The 21,333-nt window shown below is 38.3% G+C and overlaps 1 protein-coding gene across 3 annotated transcripts in view; it reads left to right on the top strand.

The window, feature by feature from the left end:
• The first annotated feature begins 395 nt into the window (after nt 1-395).
• Nucleotides 396-21,333, top strand: part of LANCL1 (LanC like glutathione S-transferase 1) — a 45,891-nt gene continuing 24,953 nt past the window's right edge. The window contains exons 1-3 of one of the 3 annotated variants that reach the window (XM_055290480.1): nt 396-415; nt 1,452-1,548; nt 5,725-5,842. In XM_055290480.1, the coding sequence (XP_055146455.1) occupies nt 396-415; nt 1,452-1,548; nt 5,725-5,842 (235 nt within the window). The other 2 variants (XM_055290481.2, XM_055290482.2) reach the window with 2 other exon arrangements.

Raw genomic sequence — 21,333 nt, 5'->3', positions numbered from 1 at the left:
ATTGATAAAAAGTCCCTCCTTTTCCTTTTCTCTCTTGTGAGTTACTCCTTCAAACACCCATCTTTTAAAACATGAGAGATATCCAGTTTAAGACTCACCATGGGCCTCGGCTAAACCTTCATGAATTTGTTGAGGTTAAGAAAGGAACTAAATTTCCTAAGAAAGCAACTATTTTAAAAGAGCAAACCTGGGTGTGGGGAGGGATTAGGAGTAAAGTTTGGGATGGCAGCCTCAGAAGGACAAACTTAGGCCAAGGTGGGAGGGAGTTGGGGTGGAGATTGAGCTTCTCCAGTTGGAGGTCTGGAGCTAGGACTCTTCATTGAAACCGGAGAGAAGGAAAACGAGAGAGTGAGGCTGACTTTTTAACTGAACTCCAAAATTCTCTGAGCAATAGAATGGGCCTAATATGTACCAGGTGGGATTTAATTTTAAATGAAAGAAAAATGTTTCAGATAGCAGGGACTGTTAAAACATTGAAATTGAATGTTGTGGATCTCCTGCTTTGTTGGTTTTCAGTATTTTTTAGAGCTTTGTTATCCAGTATTATAGTCCAATTTAGGCTAAGGAGCAGAATAAATTTCCTAAGAGCTGTGATTTGTTTTCATGTGCTTTCCCCAAAGTATTATCAACTGCTATTTGATATCCTGTCCTTTGAGCATATTTTTGTTGTTGTTGTTGTTAATGATGGTGGTGCTTTTTTTTGTTTGTTTTAAGAAATGAAAGGAAAAGATTGGCAAGTCCCTGGAGAGACATTATCCCCCCACCCCCCACCAAATTTTATCTATTGCGAACAGCAGAAATATCAGCATGTTCAGATCTAAAAGCAGTCTTTTTCTTCTCCAGATTAAAAAAAATATCTACTTCTTACGACTCTGGACTTAAATTTGACTTTTTAAAAATAAGAAAAATTAAAGGAGGGTAGGAAATATTGGTCACATCTCCGCGTGATTCTAGGTCCTCACTTCTGCTACCCAGTAATTAAAATACCCTGTGTTATCCTTTAGAAATTACACTCCTGTCTCTTTAACAAACTGTAAGAGAGAAGGGGGCGGGTCTCGGGAGCGGCGAAGGCTCTGATTGGTCCTCCTGGCAGGAACTGGGCGGTAAAAGAGCCCCTTCGATTATTGTCCAGGGCTGCAGGGTGAGAGGCCAGGGCCGAGAAGGGGTTCGGGACGGGGGAAGCGCCCTTGCTTCGAGTCGCGGGCGTGGGAACGGGGTTGCAAAACGGGTCCTCTTCATCCGGGTGGGTTAAGGGCCCTGGCAGCTTTTTCGCGAAGGCGCCATGCCCTAGCAGTTGGGCCGCAGTGGACCCGAGGTCCACTCGGACCGCCGAGACCGCTCGATGGCCCTGGAGCTGGAGGAAGGGGGATACCTGGGCGCTGGCCGCCGCCCTTGCAACTCGGCCGAGGCCCCTTTCTCAACCTAGTTTCTCTTTTTCCCCTGTTCTGCAGGCTCGCTTCCGGCGTCATGGCTCAAAGGGCCTTCCCGAATCCTTATGCTGATTATAACAAATCCCTGGCCGAAGGCTACTTTGATGCTGCCGGGAGGGTGAGTTTGGGATATGTCTGCCTGCATCCCTGCCTCTCCCCACGGTGTTCGGAAAGGAGCTCATTTTTGCCTGAAAGAGTTGAGCATCCCCCTTTAAAAAAAAAATACATGATTCGACGATAAATATGTAAATTATTTAAAATACATGTTAATATATACAAATTGAGCTCTAACATAATGTTGAATATGTCATTGTTAACATTATTAATTGAAATAAACCCAATTATTGATAGTATAAATTTTAAAAATTGGCAAATATGTAGTTTTCTATGTTACTGGCATTTTTTAATGTATTTTGGTTTGCTTCTTAAAGAGAGGTGAAGAATCCTAACGGTATTCACATGTGCCGTGTTACTCCTTTGTGATTATACACAAGTGCGGTCAGGGTAATGATGAGGGCAAACGGTGGTGTATGGTAAGGACATCTTTAAACTGTTAGTGCTTAGAGAATTTGGGGACATAGGAAACCTGAAGTTCTTTGTACCGGTGTCACTCCACAGGGCATATCCACAGCTGGAAAAAAAAAAACAAACTTGTAAATTACACTGGTTAGCATGTCACAAATCACTGTGCAAAAGAGAAGCTGGATGTAAAATACTAGGGGCCTGTGTTTTCTCATGCCTCTTTGGGTGAACATAATTGTTAAGAGGGAATACAGATATTTTTAAGAATACCTAGTTTTGGCTGGGTGCAGTGGCTCACATCATTAATCCCAACACTTTGGGAAATCAAGGCAGGAGGACTGCTTAAGGCCACAAGTTTGAGACCAGCCTGTGCAACATAGCAGGACGTTATCTCTACTAAAATTTTTTGGGAGGCTGAGGCGGGAGAATTGCTGGAGCCTAGGAGATTCGAGGCTGTAGTGAGATATGATTGCACCACTGCACTCCAGCCTGGGTGGCAGAGACCCTGTCTCTAAAAATATAAAAATAAAATTTAGTTTTGAAAATGAGTTAAGTTGGAAGCAAGGCACACACTTTAAAAATTTTACTAGTTTATTTCTTTGAAACTTGTCAGCCATACAAAAGGCATTTTATGTGATATAATGGCCTTACAGATTTCATCCCTGTCAAATTAATCTGTGGATCTGATGGTTGTTTTTTTCCTTAAAACACTTGTCACATTATAGATTAACTTGGGTCAGTAATGCAGGTAGGAGGAATCAAAGAGATGAAAAAGAGGTGTAGGGTAAAAGGCTACCAAAATGTATATGGAGTTTGAGTCAATCTTATTATTTTAAGACTAGTATTAAGCTGCCCAAACAAAGCTTTTTATAATTATCTTCAGGTCAGATGGATTCCCTTTGGCCATTTGGGCCTGCATTCTGCCTAGCTGTGCAGATTCTCAAGCTGAAGTATGTGTCTTGTCTTGCGGGAGGACGACTTGCTGCTTCATGCTGACCTGGCAAAGGAACACTTGAGGATTGTCCTAGTGACAGAAACCTTCAATAAAATGTAGCTATTTAGACTGCCTATAAAGTAAATGCTTTTTATGAATTTAACCCTTTATTTATTTTTATTTTTATTTTTTTAGACGGAGTCTCACCCTGAGCCCAGGCTGGAGTGCAGAGGCACAGTCTTGGCTCACTGCAACTTCTGCCTCCCAGGCCCAAGTGGTTCTCATGCCCCAGCCTCCCAAGTAGCTGGGATTACAGGTGCACACCACTGCACCTGGCTAATTTTTTTTTTGTTGTATTTTTAGTAGAGGCAGGGTTTCACCATGTTGGCCAGGCTGGTGTCGAACTCCTGACCTCAAGTTATCCACCCATCTCAGCCTCCCAAAGTGCCGGGATTACAGGTGTGAGCCACCGTGCCTGGCCGAATTTATCCCTTTATTTCTAAGGGGAAAAATTCACAAATTTAAACCCTGACCCAAGGGTAATAATGTAATTTATTGCCTAACGTAGTTTTTGGACAGGTCCTAGAAAGGAAGTAGAATACCAGTTCTAAAATTGTGTAATATTGAACACAGAGGATCAAACCCTGGAGATTTGTCCTTCTTAATTTCTTAACACAAGATTTCAATAAGGAACTGGTCTGTTTTCTGGCATCTGTCAGAAAAAAAATAGAAAAGAAAAAAGGACTTTTAGAGACTTCAGATTATTGCTAGAGTTTGAATAATTTGGTGGTCTACCACAAGCAATCAATATTCTCACAGAGGTCACCTTTATTAAATGCAGAATGTGCCAAACAGAAAGTAACTTCCCTTCATGAGGCTGAGACATGCTCATTATTCTTGATCTCTTGAAGGCCAGGCAAGATGATAAATTATATATGATCTATATACAGTAGATGACGTGTACTCAATATAGATGCACTCTTCTATCTAGCTGAGATTTATAGGCCTTTTATATTAACATTGAAGTATATTTTATCCTACTAAATGTATTTTCAAGTCTGGTTGAAATCTTAACCTCTTTGCAGAAATCGTTAAATAATGGGAGTGTATCTGTCAAACAATGTCATTTCTTCTAAAGAGTGTGAAATAAGGGATCATAGTGGTGCTTTAGATTAAATAATCCAGATGTGGTTGAAAGTCTGATTTGCCTTATCAAGGATGCTCCTCCAAAGTGAATCTTAATGTATCCTTAAACTATTGTTGTTGTTGTTAATTCTGATACTGCCTTCTTGCTGTTTTCAATGTTAAGATTTTATCCCATTTTTAAAAATGAGATTCTGATGTGAGTGGTTAGGTTTATTTCTACAGTCCTTACATGGTAAAATAAAATGTTTATACCCTTGTAACTTTCCCCCACATTGTTCTGAAATTTTAATTACTTTGTGAAACTCAAGTCTTAGAATCACAGCAAGTTCTTAAAATTATTGAGGGAGACAATAAAGTGAGTTTTTTTCGGGTTTTTTGTTGTTGTGGTGGTGGTGGTTGTTTTTTGAGATGGAGTTTCGCTCTTGTTGCCCAGGCTGGAGTGCAGTAGCATGATCTCGGCTCACCACAACCTCTGCCTCCTGGGTTCAAGGGATTCTCCTGCCTCAGGCTCCCGAGTAGCTGGGATTACAGGCGTGCGCCACCATGCCCGACTAATTGTATTTATAATAGAGATGGGGTTTCTCCATGTTGGTCAGACTGGTCTTGAACTCCTAACCTCAGGTTATCTGCCCACCTCGGCCTCTCAAAGTGCTAGGATTACAGGCATTAGCCACTGTGCCCAGCCTATGGTGACTTTTTAAGACACTGATTGTGTGTGCAGAAGTTTAAAATTATTTTTCATTTGCTTTTAAGAAGAATAACATAATGATTGTGTGAGCCTCACTGTTTGCACAGCATCTGTGGACCTTCATATGGGTGGTGCTAACCCCACAGCCCCAGCGTTAGTGTATTTTCAATCCATATCTAAACTATTACTTGCCTTAGACCCTTGATCTGCTAAAGAATTAGTAAAAATGTCAACATTTACATCGCTGAATGAGAAAGACTTGTGATACACTATCTCATTTAATCCCCAAAGTACCTTTTGAAATTGGCGTGGCAGGTATTATTATGCTGACTTTATGGAGGTAATTGAAACATAAAGAAGTTATGAGTTGAGCAAGATCAGCTAATAGCGGGTAAGGATGTAGACAGGCTCATTCATTGAGAAACATTTGTGAAGCCCGTATTCTCTGCCAGACACTGTGCTGGACGTGGGTCTATGATGCTAAGTTTGATATTCTTTCTATTCTGCTTGAGGCTCTTGATATACATGAATTTGTTTTGCTTTCCTTTGGCTACTTCTTTTTTTTAAATAAATAAGAGCAATTAGATGTTTCTTTAGGGAATTTACCTTGCTGCAGCTTGAATACTAAAAATCCAGTAGTTTGAAAGCAGCAAACATCTGATTTGTGATTAATTTAATAAAAAGACTTTATTATAATATTGGTTTAAATAATAGATGATTACTATTAGGTGGAAAATTACTGTGAGCCAGTTTATCATTGGCAGTCTGTTTTAGTATTTAACTAAAAATTTTATGTAAAACATTTATAAGTTACAACAGTATTTTATAAATTTTGTTAATGTGATATTGTTGTTGTTTAAGAATAGATAATAAATTGTTTAGTCTCCCAGGTAGAAAAATATGTGCTAAGTGGAAAAGAAATGCCTTCCTGTCTTTGATAGCTTATAGTCCAGCAAGCTGGGTGACCCACATTATTTTGATATTTGTTTTCCTTTAATATCTAGCTGACTCCTGAGTTCTCACAACGCTTGACCAATAAGATTCGGGAGCTTCTTCAGCAAATGGAGAGAGGCCTGAAATCAGCAGACCCTCGGGATGGCACCGGTTACACTGGCTGGGCAGGTATGAAGTGCTGACTGTGAGCTGGCATAAGCATTCTGCTTAAGAGCCAGAGCATTTTTCCAAGAGCTGTCTGTCTGAATGGTACACCCTCAAATGCTTCCTGCATCTGCATATGAGTAATTGCTTCTGGGAGAGTGTTGTGCCCTCAGCCCAACCATGGTATCTTCTGGGTTTTTAATAGTGCCCTGAATTTAGGGCATGGTAAGCATATTCATGTAATTCATGCCTGACATTTGGATGGCTGCTATACTTGTGAGGAGAAAAATTGATTTTCAATATTACATAGTTAATTTGCAGATGTAATTTCAGTGGGAAGAATTGGGAAGAGTTCCAAAATACAATGCCTGAAGCAGAGGTAATGAGGATTGATCTCAGGAATAAAACATGTCCAGAAGCATGTTTTAAAAAGTTAACCCATAACAGGAATCCATACAGAAACACAGGGTAAAGTATTACTTCCATGAGCTAATCTTCCTATATGGTCATTGCTGGTTAGTTTGCAGTTGCTGCATTGCCAATCTCAATCACTGAGAGGTTGGAGGAAGTTTAGGAAGAAACAGTGCATTGATGTCAAAAAAAAGGTGAGAAAGAGAAAAATCAAAGAAGAGGCCAGGCGCGGTGGCTCACACCTGTAATCCCAGCACTTTGGGAGGCCGAGGTGGGTGGATCACAAGGTCAAGAGATCAAGACCATCCTGGCCAGCACTGTGCAACCCCATCTCTACTAAAAATACAAAAATTAGCTGGACATGGTGGCTTGTACCTGTAGTCCCAGCTACTCAGGAGGCTGAGGCAGGAGAATCGCTTGAACCCGGGAGGTGGAGATTGCAGTGAGCTGAGATCACACCACTGCACTCCAGCCTGGTGATAGAGCAAGACTCTCTCAAAAAAAAAAAAAATTGAACAAAAGTTGAAGAACTGCAATTAATTTGCCAAATGTAGAGAAACAAAAAGACAGCTGTGTAATCTGGAAGAAAGCATAGTCTAGAGATTCAGTGTCTCCCATTCTCTTTAAAGAGTGGGCAAGGAGGAATAAGCTTGCAATCCAGGGAATTTTAATTTGATTTTAAGGAGTGGAATTTGTCATAAAAATGGCCTCATAGCAGAGATTCTGATTCAGTAGATCTTGAGCAGAACCCAGGAATTTGCCTTTTATAACCGTTAGTGGTCCTGATGCAGATGGTGATCTATGGACTGCAGTTTGAAAGCTTTCTGAGAGAAATTTATTAATAATAGCCATCTGTTCGTCTTCCTCTTTAGTACAGGTTGAGCATCCCAAATCTGAAAATCTGAAATCCAAAATGCTCCAAAATTTGAAGCTTTTTAAGCTCTGATGTAACACTCAAAGGGAATGTTCATTGAGCATTTAGGATTGCCGATGTTCAGATTTGGGATACTTAACTGGTAAATATAAGGCAAATATTTCAATATTTGAAATCCGAAACACTTGTCCCAAGGATTTGAGATAAGGGGTACTCAACCGATAATGACACATGATTCTATTTTTTTTTTAACAAGGGTAGGGAAGACAGATTAAACCAGTAAAATTAAACTCTCAGGGACTTTTAAAGTCAATGTTTTGTAAAAATAAAACTGGACTAGATAATGTTGGACCATTCCTTTTATTGTTTTATGATTTTTATGGATTGTAGAAGCTTAACACAAAGTTAAAATGAGAATGAAATGAAAGGATTTTGTTTTAAGAAGGAAGGTATAACAGCTGTCATTTATTATCTACTGTGTTCCAGGTGTGATGTGGTTGATAGATAATGTCATCAGTGAATGCTGAACATTACTGTTTATTTAAAATTATCGGGGTTCGAACAAAACAGGACAAGCACAGTGCACAGTTGTCTTGAGTTTTCCTCTTGATTGCCACATTGTGATAATATATGACTCAAACTTACAGATCTTTTTCTAATATATAGGGAGTTTCTATTATTTTGTTATTCCTGGCAAAAAAAAAAAAAAAACACTGAAACAGATCACTAGTTAATTCTAGCACTGATTACAAAAGAATGAATTAAACTTTTAAATTGGACATTCAGATGTACTCATATTATTGTGAGGTACTTTGCTTTAGGAGGAAAAAAAAGGGCATTGATTTCAAGTTTGAATTAAGTTTGACAATGTTGGGAAGAGTCATTAGTCAGACCCTTATATTGCTAGGGCTAGTTGAGAAACCAAAAGTTAAAAACTTTGGAAATAGCAAAGAAATTTCACTCCAAAGTAAAATGCAAGTTTAATTTTTTTGGCTGTACAGGGTTTCTGGCTTCATCATTGAATGCCAATATCCTTCAACCTTTTATCCTCAAGTATCTATGATACTCATTGCTGGGCCCTGAAAGCAGCTTATATGGCAAGCATCTGAGGCAAATTGGCACACTAAGCAGTTTAGGGTGTCCTTAGTGGCTGGTTGTTTTAGGATGTAACGTAAAATCTTCTAGATAAATTTACTAATGGTTTTCAAGGCGAGGTTCCTAATGTTAATGTCGAACACTGTTAAAAAGCCATTATTCCCACATAAAATAGACTGCCTCCTCCAGTGTTTTGATAAGTAAAATGCTACCTTGTGCCAGTGTTCAGACAGTCTAAATAACATAAAGCTCTGAGTTGTATAAGAAACTAAAACTGATACAACCCCATAAAATCAGTGTTAATACCTTCTCCTCCCATTATGTTATAGCTTTCCAAGTATCACTTTTTCATAACTGCAGTTTTGTTACCAAGAAATGCATTCACAAACACAATAAAAATATTTGGTGTTGTATGTCAAAGCAATGTTTATATAATTATGTGTAGATTTTTATGGTACTTTGTGCCCCGTGTTATCTTTCCAAAAAATGGCACTCTTTAGGAAACACACATTATATTTCTTTAACTTTGATCAGCATGAGAAAACTGCATGATTTTTACAATTAGTTAGAACTTTAACATCTTATTTTGTTAAACGTCATTCTCCAGTGTAAGTATGGGCTGATAGCTAACACTGGTTAGATAGGATCAGGATTTGGGACAGGATTAGGTTCAGTTATCTATACCCTAAAAAAGAAAACAGAAGTATAGTGGTTTAAATAACTGCATTTTTCTCTCCTAAAAGAAGGCCAGAAAGAGTTGGTCAGTCCAGGCCTGATAGTGTAGCTTCAGGATGTAAATAGGAACCCCAGCTCCTTTCTTTCTGCTCCATCATTCCTCAGCCTCTAGCTTCTACCTCTTGCTCAAGATGGCTGCTGAAGATCCAGTCATTACATCAGCTTTTCAGGCTGCTAGAGGGAAGAAGAGGCAAAGAAGAATGCATTAATGCATGCTCTCCCTTTAAAAAGCCTTCTTGGAAGTCGCACTCAACATTTCAGTTGTGCTTACTTTGCATTGGCCAGAACATAGTCACATAGTCACTCTTGTTAGCAAGGAAGGGTAGTAAATGCAGTCTTTTAGCTCGGGTTCTGTTAATGGAGGAAGAGGAGAGTGAACTTTGGGATAAGACCTAGTAATCTCTGCTATAACTTCTATATAACAAGAAAAATGATTTTTTTCTTGACTCCTATGTTTTGCACAAGGCATTTGGACAATGAGCCTCAATTTTTATGTCTGCTAAAGGATCTCTTCTGTTCACTTTTTGGGGGATAAATTTACCAGTGTCTATAAAATATTTTGAAATTTTCCAAGCAATATTTTGTCTGTTCTTTGTTTCCAAGGAGATTGATTTGGATTTTGATTCAAAACACCTTTACTTTTTTTTTTTTTTTTCATTCAGTAAGTCTTTGCGTAAAGCCTGCCACAGAAAGGAAGTATTATAGGAATGCCAAATCATAATTTTCCTAGAGCTAAGTGTAACTTAAATCTAGAAGGGACTAGCGATTGATTCTAAACTTAATACTGTAAAACATTACTATTTTTGTAGCTTTATTAGTTACTTGCCATTCTTTTCTGCTTTCTCCCAAACTCTTATTTTCTGTTGCAAAAATTACAAAGTTTCTAATTTGTACCATGCACTAATTCAAACTAAACCCCATAATTCTATGTCTTTGTTTATACTTCATGACTCTAAAGAAAGCTACAAAACTGGGCTGCCCAACTTCTTAATACCTCATTCATGGTGTGTCTAGATTTGTCTTAGTTGCTCAGTTGATCTTGAAAATGAAAGGGTTCTAGTGAAGAGATGACACATTCGTGTGTTTAATGTTAGATGTGTAAAGTTGACCCTTAACAATGTGCAGTTTAAGGGCACATGCCCATTGACACTCTCAAAAGTTTATGTATAACTTTCATCTCCCCCAAAACTTACTTACTAATAGCTTGCTGCTGAGCAAGCCTTACTGATAACATAAATAGTTGATTAACACATATTTGGTGTGTTACATTTAATATGTACTATATTTTTACAATAAGGTAGAAAAAAGAAAATGTTAAGAAAATCACAAGGAAGGGAAAATATATTTACTGTTCATTGAGTGGAAGTGGATCATTATAAAGGTCTTCATCCTCGTGTTCACATTAAGTAGGCTGAGGAAGAGGAGGAAAAGAAAGAATTGGTCTTGCTCTCATGGGTGGCAGAGGCAGAAGTGAAGGGAGGTGGAAGGGAAGGCAAGAAAGGCAGGAACACTCAGTGTAACTTTGCAAAAATACATCATAATTTCTGTCGGACGTTTTTGCTTTTTCATTTCTCTAAAAATATCTGTACGTTGGCAATTCTTCCACCATTTGCTTTAGTGTCAGTGCCCATACCATATACGAATCCGTGTCAGAAATGAAGTAAAAAGCAGTATTGAATAATCAAAACCCTTTTGCCAGACTGTCTAACGTCAATTCGTTTTCTGGCACTGTTTCTTCTATATCTTCCTCATCCTCTAGCACTGGTTCATCAGAACTCATCTTCATCAAGTTGCTTTCTATTAATTCCTCTGGTGTGGCGTCTATTAGCTCTTGAATTTCTCCAAGATTCCTATCTTGAAATCCCTCATCGCCATCCCCCCACTTTTTTTTTTTTTTTTTTTTTTTTTTTTTTTGCCATATCCACATCTCTCTCATGATCTCCTTGATTGGTGCCTGTGAAGTCATGCACACTATCTGAACCCAGTTTTCTCCAGCAGGAATTTATTGTTTCAGCCTTGATGGTTTTTGTGGCTTTACTGTATCAATGATGGCATCTCAGTGGTGTAATTCTTCTAGACTTTCATGATGTTCTCTATTTGGTTTGTTCCGTGAAAGGGTCACATATGCAAAGAGACCCCCAAATGCTGAAGTAGCTGAAAAATCAAAGAAGGAGGCAGAAAATCCAATTTGTCAGTAAAGGCTGTTTTATTGGAGAACTTAGAGACACAAGCACGGTCTTGGTCAGCCACAAGGCAGGAAGATCTCAACACTGCTACTCCGGAGACCCAGGGCTTACATACCATAGGGAAAGGCAACCCTCAAAAGGCAAGACTACTACGTGTATCATAGCCTATAATTTGTGCATTAGCACCAAGGGTCCTTTGTTCTTATGCTAGGGGCAGTAAATAAAGTAAAAACCAGGAGGCATTCACGGGGCCAGGGCTAATCAGAAGTCAGCGTAGAGGATTAGCCTACAAGATGGAGTCACTTTTATCTCCACAGGGTACTCCATAGCATTGACAATCCGTTCCGTAAAGTACTATTTATAATGAGCCTGAGAGGTCCTTATGACCCCCTGATGTAGAGGCTGAATTAGAGACCTGTTGGGGGCAAGTAGACCACTTTGATGCCTTCAGTGTTGAACTCTTGGGTTCTGCATAGCTAGGGGCATTGTGCACTATTGAAAAAACTTTGAAAGGCAGTCCCTACTGGCAAGATATTTCCCTACATTAAGGAGAAAGCATTGGTGGAACCAAACCATTAAAAAGTGTTCTTGTTTTCCAGGCTTTCCTGTACAACCAAAAGATTGGCAGCTGGTGCTCATCTTTTCTCTTCAAGACCCAGGGGTTGGCAGCTTTATAAATAAGGGTAGTCCTGATCATAAACCCTACTGCATTTGCATAAAACAGTAGAGTTAGTCTATTCCTTCTTGCCTTAAATCCTGGTGGTCATTTTTCTTCCTTACTAATGCATGTCCTTTGTGGCTTTTTTCCCCCCAGAATGGGGTTCAAAACCTTTTCAGGCAGATATCCTTTCTCCTCAATTTTTCTTCATCGTACCTGGGAACTAGTCTGCCGCCTGTTGATTGGCAGAAGCTGCTGCTTCTGTTATCTTGACATTTTTTTAAGCCAAACCTCTTCCTATAATTATCAAACCAACCCTTGCTGGCATTAAATTATACAGCTTTAGATCGTTTTGTTTCTAGTTGCTGTATATTGACTTCACATTTTCTTGAATCATTTTAGAGTCCTGCACCAACATAAAGGCTACATTTTCAATATGTACTACAGTTTCACTAAAAATGCAATGTTTTTATGCCTACTGCTGTAACTGCAGTGATGGCTTCATGAATTTCCTTTTCATTCTTTACAGTGGTCCTTATGCTGGATTCATTTATCTTAAAATGGCAGGCAACTGCAGCTGCAGACCTCAATCTATGGTTACATTATATCAAGCAGTTCAGGTGTTCCGTGTAATGTCACGACTTTTTTCTGCTTCGTGGAAGCCATTTCAGCATCACTAGTGGCACTTTGTGTGTGTCCCATGGTGTTATTCAAGGTTTACAATATTGCACTAAAAACAATTAAAAATATGCAAGAATCAGAAGAGATTACTCTTTACTGTGATATGTAATTTACTGGAGAGACAATGATCTCAAGCAGAGATAATTCACATCACATGTTATTTTAAGTGGAGCAACACTTGATTTCACATCAGCAACAGGAGGTGGCTAAGAAGTTATTGCTGTACTACAGTATGCATGAGTTAATTTACGAAGTTATTTAATATTTCATCTTTACATTTGTTGACATTTCTCTTGACTGCAGGTGGCACTATGTACAGTCTGTATGCATAAGTTTTGATAAATTTTAGCTTTTTATAATAGATTTGTGTATATTTTATCCTAGTGATAAAATAGACTAGTAACTACATATATTTTGTGCATTCATGACACAATTTTTTCGATATTTCTGTTCTACACAGTTCATGTGCAAGTTTTTTCAAATTGTCGACAAATGCCCAAAAAAGTTTCCACTATATATATATTTTTTAAATCTGTATACAAGTAGACCCATGCAGTTCAAACCCATGTTGTTTAAGAGCCCACTGTACTTGGAATTGAAAAACTGACTCCTTTTTTTCCCCATCTATCTTTTCAACAAAAATTAAAACTAATAGAAGGTACTTATTAGAATTCTGCTAAAGTACTTCTGAGTGTTAAACATGCTTAGTAAAATGATTATTACAATTAGTTAGGACTTTACAATTTTATTTTGTTGTTTCATTCCCCAGTAGTATGTAGATGGCCTGATAACGCTAGTTCAGATAAGATTAGGATTTAGAATAGGATTATTCCAAATAAGTAGTATATACAAAATTCTTTGTTGGTAATGGTGATATGTACAGGTTTAAATAGAAATGTAAAAGAAGCAAATAATTGCTTAAGAAAGTACTTTACACTTACTTTACAAACTGTTTTACAACTGAAATCATCTTAGCTTTTATTTTAAAATTGAAGCAGAGGGTATGAAATAGTGAAGAGATTGGTTAACATGAACTTTTAATAGAACTCAAACGTCATTTCCACTGAAGCCTACATATTTACACCTGTGAGTTGTCGTAGTGCAATTTTACAGGCTGTATCCCTGACTTTTACCTTTTTTATTCACAACAGAGGTAAAAATGCCCTGACCCTGGGAAAGAAAGGAGGGAAGAATTTTAAAAACCCTGTAGCTATCTCATATTGTCAAAAGAGGCAGTTATTACCATAAATCCCTCTGGTCTCTCTCATGCTCATTCAGGAATGAGATGTTATGATTAATCAATTTTTCAGACAGTAATTTAGACTTAACAAATTACTTCTATAATGTTCAAAAAAAGAATAATAAGATAGATTGACTGAATGTTGGTTCCCAAGGGAATAAAGATCATCAGTATGCAGTTTTATGATCATTTGACTGTTGGAGGATAGGAGTAAGATTAAAACACTCTTCCTGTTGATAAAATGTTACTGCAGTTAACATCTGAATGACAAGACAGGGTGCAGGCACCTACACCAATAACTACTGTTGTATGCCAGGCACCATTTTAAGTGTGTTGCATTAATTCACTAACCTAAACCTCAAAAAAACTTTATATAGCCAGGCCTGGTGGTGGGCGCTTGTAATCCCAGCTACTCAGGAGGCTGAAGCAGGAGAATCGCTTGAATCCGGGAGGCGGAGGTTGCAGTGAGCCAAAATCGTGCCACTGTACTCCAGCCTGAGCAACAAAGGGAGACTATCTCCAAAAAAAAAAAAAAAACTTTATGGCCTGAATACCATTCATATCCCCATTTCACAGATGAGAAAAATGAAGCAAAGCAAGGCTGAGTACTTCATTCAAGGTTATACAGCTAGTGACAATGTTAGGATTCAACCCAAACAAGCCTGGCTCTTGAGTCCTGCTCTTTACCCTATGAGCGTGTGTGTATATGTGTGTTTACTCTCAGCCTCTACATATGAGTTTATTCTGTACACTTTATAAGTGAAGAAGGTTTATTCATAAGCTATAAGATGGAGTAGTGTGAACAATGGCATGATACTCATTCCATACAAACTTCGTAGAAATGGCTAATGACTAGTCAGATTTAAGTGTTTTATTAAAAGAAATGAGTCAGAGTAAGCCCTGATAAAGCATGAAAGGAATTTGGAAAGTAAGAAGGAAACAAGGCTTATTAGGCAAGAGTAATTACTATTTAAAAAGTTATTTAGAATCGGATATAAACCCTGAGAAGACTTACGGGCATTTGCAGCTAGAAAAATGAAAAAATCTCCAGTGTTTTTCTGTAGAAGGTGTTTTTCCCCTTCCTAATCTTGTATTAATATATTCAGCATGGTTTCAGGATAGAAAATTAATTGGGCCGAGACAGAAGCTTTTCCTCATAATTGCTTGTTTTTGAAAAGGCTTAAAGATCTTCTCAAGTGAATTATCATCCATAGTCTGAAATCAATTGGTAGCTCTTGCAGCTGTTAATAAGTGATATTTTGAATGAACAGCCTCAGTTCTTTTCACCAAAATTCTCCTTTGTAAAATTTAGTACATGGGAGCGTAATGCATCATGATATTGATGTACAACATATGCCTGCAATAAGCGTTGAGTTGTTCATTTTTAGCCTTAATCTTTTCCCAGTAGACTTACAGGAATTATGTGCTAATGGCTTGTGTAGCAGGGGACACATTTTAGTTATTTAGGAACCCCATTAAGAGTTGTTATATATGACTCTACACATAGCAGCAGACAGTACAGAAAAATAGCAAGCCTGGAGGCCCCTTAAGATCAAATCCACTGGTCAGCTACTGAGTGGTTCCCAGTGGTGTCCAGAGATCGCTGGGGACTCACCAGAGAACATAATGCTACCTGCCATGGAGCTGGTCTGGGTTTTGATCCAGGTAGACTGTAGGTGCTAGGGGGGAGAACATTCTAAAGTGCTTTATAAAATGGAAACCACAAAACACTGGTAAGGAATTGTTGTTGTAAAGGATTAAATGAGCAGATCAAGTGTTCTTGTGTTAGAAATAAATATTTAATCAAAAAGATTCCTTCCCTTGCAGATAACGTAGTAGAAAAGTTAAGTAAACCCAAGGGATGGCTGATCTCACTACTGTCTTTAAGAGACAATAAGGGAAAATGCCAGCCCTTATTTCATTTTTTTTCCCACTCTTAACTATGATGATTCTTAGGGGAAATGATGATCAGCTCACACTTAAAAAAAAAAATATATATACAGAACTCTAGGGACTTTAGTTCTGAAAGACATGACCCAGTCTTCTGTAACCGACTCACAAAGTTAATGTGGCTAAAATTGGCATGTATTTCCTCTTTTCAAATATTAGATAACATTTTAAACAAGAGGATATGTAGCATAATCCCTAGAGTAATATTAACTTGCACTCTAAATGCAAGTCATTATAGTGTTTCAAGATGCTGTTCCTCTGATCTACCAAATGTATAGCCTTTGAACTGCAGATTTCGCATGTGGGTGTTAGTTACTGCTGACACCAGACTTACTTGAAAGGCGGCACTCTGGCCAGGTGTCTTCTCTTTGCAATTTGATCTCTTTGTAAGTAGCTCTTCATCAGAGCCAGCATTTCAGTGTTTAATTTGAGCCCTGGCCAAGTGTCCTTCACCTTCATTAGATGCACCTATCCCACCCAGCCAGAGGTGTTAGGACAAGTAGAAAGAGCTATGGGCATGGATTTACGCTGGATTCATTAGAGCACTTCACAATGGCCACTATATAGATGAATGCAATTGTAGAGTTTAGACACCACCATTGGGCTTGGGTGAACCAGAGTAGGATGAGAGTGTGACACAGATCAGAAAAAAGTAGGAAGGAAAGAAGACATATCTAAACAATCTGACTTTTACAGCCAACACCAAGAAGGCTATGTTTGTCATTTTCATTCCAGTAACGTCAACACTTAGCACAGTGCCCAATTCATAGTTGGTGGGCTGCAGGGCACTGGGGGAAGGAAAAGAGAACAGTGTTTCCCTGTTTTTTTGTTTTGTTTTTTTCATCTTTTTTTTCTATTGGATAGTCAGCCCTGAAATAAAGAAGAAAAGAAAAGACACTTCTTCAGAGTACTTATTTGCCCTCTTTATTCTGTTTTACTCATTTGTTTGGGGCAATATTATTAAATTAAAGGTGTGGAGTCATGACTAGTTTCCTCCCCAGATCACCTGTAAAAGCACTGGAGTATTTGAAAGCCACAACCCACAGTGCTCAGCTTTAGTCAGACAGCTGGGCAGATGTCCTACTCAGTGGATTGTTTACAGTTCAGGCATGGGGAGAGTGCTGTGCACAGTGACAACAGTGCTCTAAAGACAAATGTGATTTTGTTGAAGAAATGGAAATGCACATGGTCAACATTCAGCACAAAATTGAGAAACAATTACAAAGGAACATATTAGAAATTATCAACCTGATATAGAAAGACAGATGGTCATACTTGCAGTCAGAGAATACTTTTACTTCTTATTTTTTCATAAATCTGAAAAGAAAACATAATAATTGATGAGCCACTAAAGTTTCAAGTAGGGAAAAATGTATTTGAACTTAGATTGGAACACCCAAGCCCCTCCTTTGGGAAGTTCCTGTCTCCACATCATTCTAAACTAATGAGTGTTAGTTAAGCACCTCCAGTGAGCCTTGTAGATCTAAAATCTGAACATGATTTTCCCTACCAGAGTACATGAAGGGAGTCTTTAAATGCCCTTGAACTGCACGAAAATGCCTCGCAGAGCTGAAGTACCGTGGCACAAAGCTTTTTACATCACTGTAAGCTGGTCATAAAACAAATGAAAAATGTTGAGGAATAATCTGTAGAATGCAAAATCGCAGAAAAGTATTTTGAGAGATTCATGTATCTGTGGAGATTTTTATCTCCATATGCATATGAGACACAGCAAGGTCTTGATTGGCCAAAATGAATAGGACTAATGATCCCTCAGAAATTCAAAGGCTTAGTATTAATTACTTCTCAACAGCTGGCTGTATTCATAGTACTATTTGGCATAAGTTGCTGAGTAAGGAAATTGCAGATTTAGAAGTGTCCCTAAATAATTTACCCTCCCATCCCAGGGTAGTAGCTACAGGAAAAAAAAATAAAAAATCTAGTTCACAGCTTTCATGCTGAAGCCAGGACTGATTGCTATTACAACAGAATTTTATTTGGTCCTCACGGCGTGTTTTTTGTTTGTTTTGTTTTGTTTTTTAATAGTTATCAACATTTCAAGACCAAGAAATTCTTAGGGTAAACTGACAGGCAGTGCCAGACTTCCTGAACTTCTTGTACGGAATGATATCTATTCCTGGTCTTCAGAGCAGTACTCTCCTTGGAATGTTCTGCAGTAATGGAAATGTTATTATTTCCATCGCGACAGCCACTAGCCACATGTGGCTATTGAACATTCTAAATGTGGCTAGCGTGACTAAGATTGAATTTTAAATTGTGTTTACTTCTAATTAACTTATATTTCTGTAGACATTTATGGTTAGAGGGTATCATACTGGACACTGCACTTGTAGATGAACCAGACAGGTTGCAGGAGTAGTAATTCAAAGTACTACACATCTGGATGTGTAGATTTTCTTCTATGTTTTCTTCTAGTTGTTTTACAGTTTCTGGTCTTAAGTCTGAGTCTTTAGTCCATTTTGAGTTGACTTTTGTATATAGTGTGAAATGAGGTTCAAATTTTATTCTTCTGCATGTGGATATACAGAATATTCATACTTACGAATATGACATTCAGTAACACCATTTATTAAATATAAAATAATTCTAAACTCTAGATCAGTTTAGAGCAGATTTTTACAATTAAATTCAATCAAAATTTAAATCTCATTCAAGTGTTTTCTGGTCTAGAAGAGAAGATGAAGGGAAGGAAGCATGTCTCCAGCACAAAAGGAAATATAATGTGATATTCAAATTTAAGCCCAAGAATACACTTGGCTAAAATTGGCTTTTGTCACATTTTAAAGTAGATGCATATTCTTTGATAAAAAGATGAAAGAAAATATTAAAAAGATGAAACTGCCTATATCATTCTTTGTCAAAACTCGAACAGTTTTGGCTGTTATGTTAGAAGTCAGTAGAAATATTTTTTTCTCATTAAATGTCCTTCAGAGAATAGAATCATATTTGGGGATGAATTTATTAATGGATACAACTGTCTTCCTTCCTCCCAAACCTGATTCTCCAACAGAGGGGTTTGCCACCTCAGTGGATGGCACCATTGCCCATTTAGCTGTTGAAGTTAGTCATCAGGAGGCATTTTGACATCTCCTTCTCCGCCATCCCCCACCGGGTTCTGCTGATTTTACTTTCTAGACAGGTATCTTTCCAGTTCATTCTGACAACATCTGTATTGCACCACCCATCCTGTGTCTCGCTCCTACTCCTGAAGCATCCTCCTAACTGCTCCTCCTGCATCCACTGTTTCATACACTCCCTTGCAAACCTTACAGTGCAGTTATGGTGAACTTTTAACAAAACAAATCTAAGTATATTCTTCCCACGCTTAAAATGGGTGCATTTCAAATGAAACTCCAAATCCTAACTGGCCTGCTAGACCCTGTGTAATCTAGCTTCTGCCTGCCTCTCTAGCTTTGAGAAGAGCTGTCTTCTTTAGGATTAGGCCTACCAGGACATGGCAGTACATCTAAAATAACAGTGGCTTTAACAGAACCGAAGTTTATTTTTCTCTTGTGTAAGTAGGCAATCCATGGACTGGTGTGGCAGCTTCACAGTCCTCCAGGATCTAGGTGGCTTTGATCTTTGAAACTTTACCACCCTCAGCACAGAGCTTCCAACTCATGGTCCTTAGACCATGACTGCTCTAGCTGCACCATCACATCTGCATTCCAGCCAGAAAGAAAGTAGAAAAGGAAATAAATCGCCAGTGCCTTCCCTTCAAGAACATTTTCCAAAGTTGCCTCCACTACTCCCACTGCATCCTGTTGTTCAGAACTTCGCCACATAGCCATACCCAGCTGTGAAGAAAATGGTTCTTAGCAGCCTGTGCCCAGCTAAAATCCAGGGCATTATTGCTGAGAGAAAGGCAAGATACATTTAGAAAACCACTTAGTCTCCATCACAAGAGCTAACTCCTTGTTTTCTAGAGTAGAATATGAGTCAGAAATATCTGACATAGAAAAATTAACAGATAGCACATAAGCATATTATTAGAAATAGAAAGGCAGATACTAGAGAAAATGGCTGAAACTGTTGAAAATGGTTGCCTCTGGAAGGCAGGAACACAGTGAACCAGAGGACTGGTGTTTTGCATATTAAATCTTTCAGTACTGTATAATTTTTTCCATGAAGAACATATATATTTTGATAAACATTGCATTTGAAGGCATTTCTTAAGGCATTGACTGAAGCCAGGCCCACGAGTATGTATTAGGACTGGGTGAATTTTCCCTGCAAAGCCTGTGAAGTTATGTTTTTATTTCCCACCTTGCCAACCATCCCTGAGTCTTTGGTATTGATTCAAAGGTGGTGGTATATGCATGGTTATTGTCAACGGTTGAGGATCATAAAGATCAGGTTTAAGACATTTGGCCACAAGCAGTCCTCCCTTTTTTCTGTCATTAGGACACATTCTATTATTTTCTATTATATAAAATACTGATGAGGTATTAAATGTCTGTGACATAATACATTTTGTCTTATTTTCCTGACCTGATTTATAATAAGTATGTGCAGGAAACATTTTCTAATTGGCAGCAGCACTCACCACTTAAAGTCCTTTTCCTCCATGGATGTTCTGTGACAGGGAATGTAGACACAGTAAACTATCATCTGCAGATTGCTTATCAAAATCCACAGACCCAGAGGCCCACATGAGAGGTAGGGGAGAACTGGAACATGAGGTTGTGGAATCCCAGAAACTAGAAAGATAATTCTCTGCCTATCAAAAAGAAAGTTTTAATCCAAATGTACTCTTGTGAGACTTGAGAAATGATTACCTGTTTTTCATGAGAAATACACCAAATCTTAGAGTTGCAAGCCTTAATAGGTTTTGTTAGTTAGATTGTTAAGCCAAGAGGAATTGTTGCTAATGAGAGACAAAGATCTGAAAGAAAAACAATCATTGGGCTTGTGTTTAATCACTTTTTATTTTCTCAGATCTCCATCTTGTCATTATCTGGCTTTGGTGCTTACATAACTTAATTAGGAGAGTTCAGGCAGCAATGGGAATAGGAGGGCAAAATGAAAGGGTAACAGTTTAAATGGATCACCTGCAGATGCGTGATATGGATGGAGATGAAGCCCATTAAGGACCTAATTTTAGAAGAAGCTCTTGACATCAATCATTTGTGAAAAGGGGATTTTTTTTTCTTACCTACACACAGGGTTTTGTACACTTGTCTACAAACCTTAAACGTTGGTGCATCTGATCATCAGCTTGTGGGATTACTAACACCAAGCCACTTTGAAAGAGCAGTCAAGGTTATTAACTTTGGCAGGAAGTGAGAATTTGGCCTTAATATACATGTGAAATTGAATTGTCTGTAGCACAAAGCTTTGGAGATTACCCATGCAAAATGAGAAAACTATCTAAATTTAAAATTGTCCTCAGTACAGGGAAAGTAATTTTGCAGACAGCATTTTTACTGCATTGAAATCCGTGAAGATTGGCTCTATTAATTTAAATTTAAACAGAGGTTCTGTGTCTTCTAAAAATGGCAAATGAGATGGAAAATGTACTTCAAGGGAAAAAATGGGTTTCTGGAAATGCTGCAGGCAGGCAGGCAGGCAGGCAGGCAGGCAGGCTTCCTACTCCACATCTTTGAGTCTGCCCTGAGACCAGTTGGCTTCAGAGGGAGGGCTCTTTCCACTGTGACAGGCATT

This window comes from Symphalangus syndactylus, chromosome 8 (assembly GCF_028878055.3).
Source record: "Symphalangus syndactylus isolate Jambi chromosome 8, NHGRI_mSymSyn1-v2.1_pri, whole genome shotgun sequence".
NCBI lineage: Eukaryota > Metazoa > Chordata > Mammalia > Primates > Hylobatidae > Symphalangus > Symphalangus syndactylus.
This window is presented reverse-complemented; position numbering and strand designations above follow the sequence as displayed.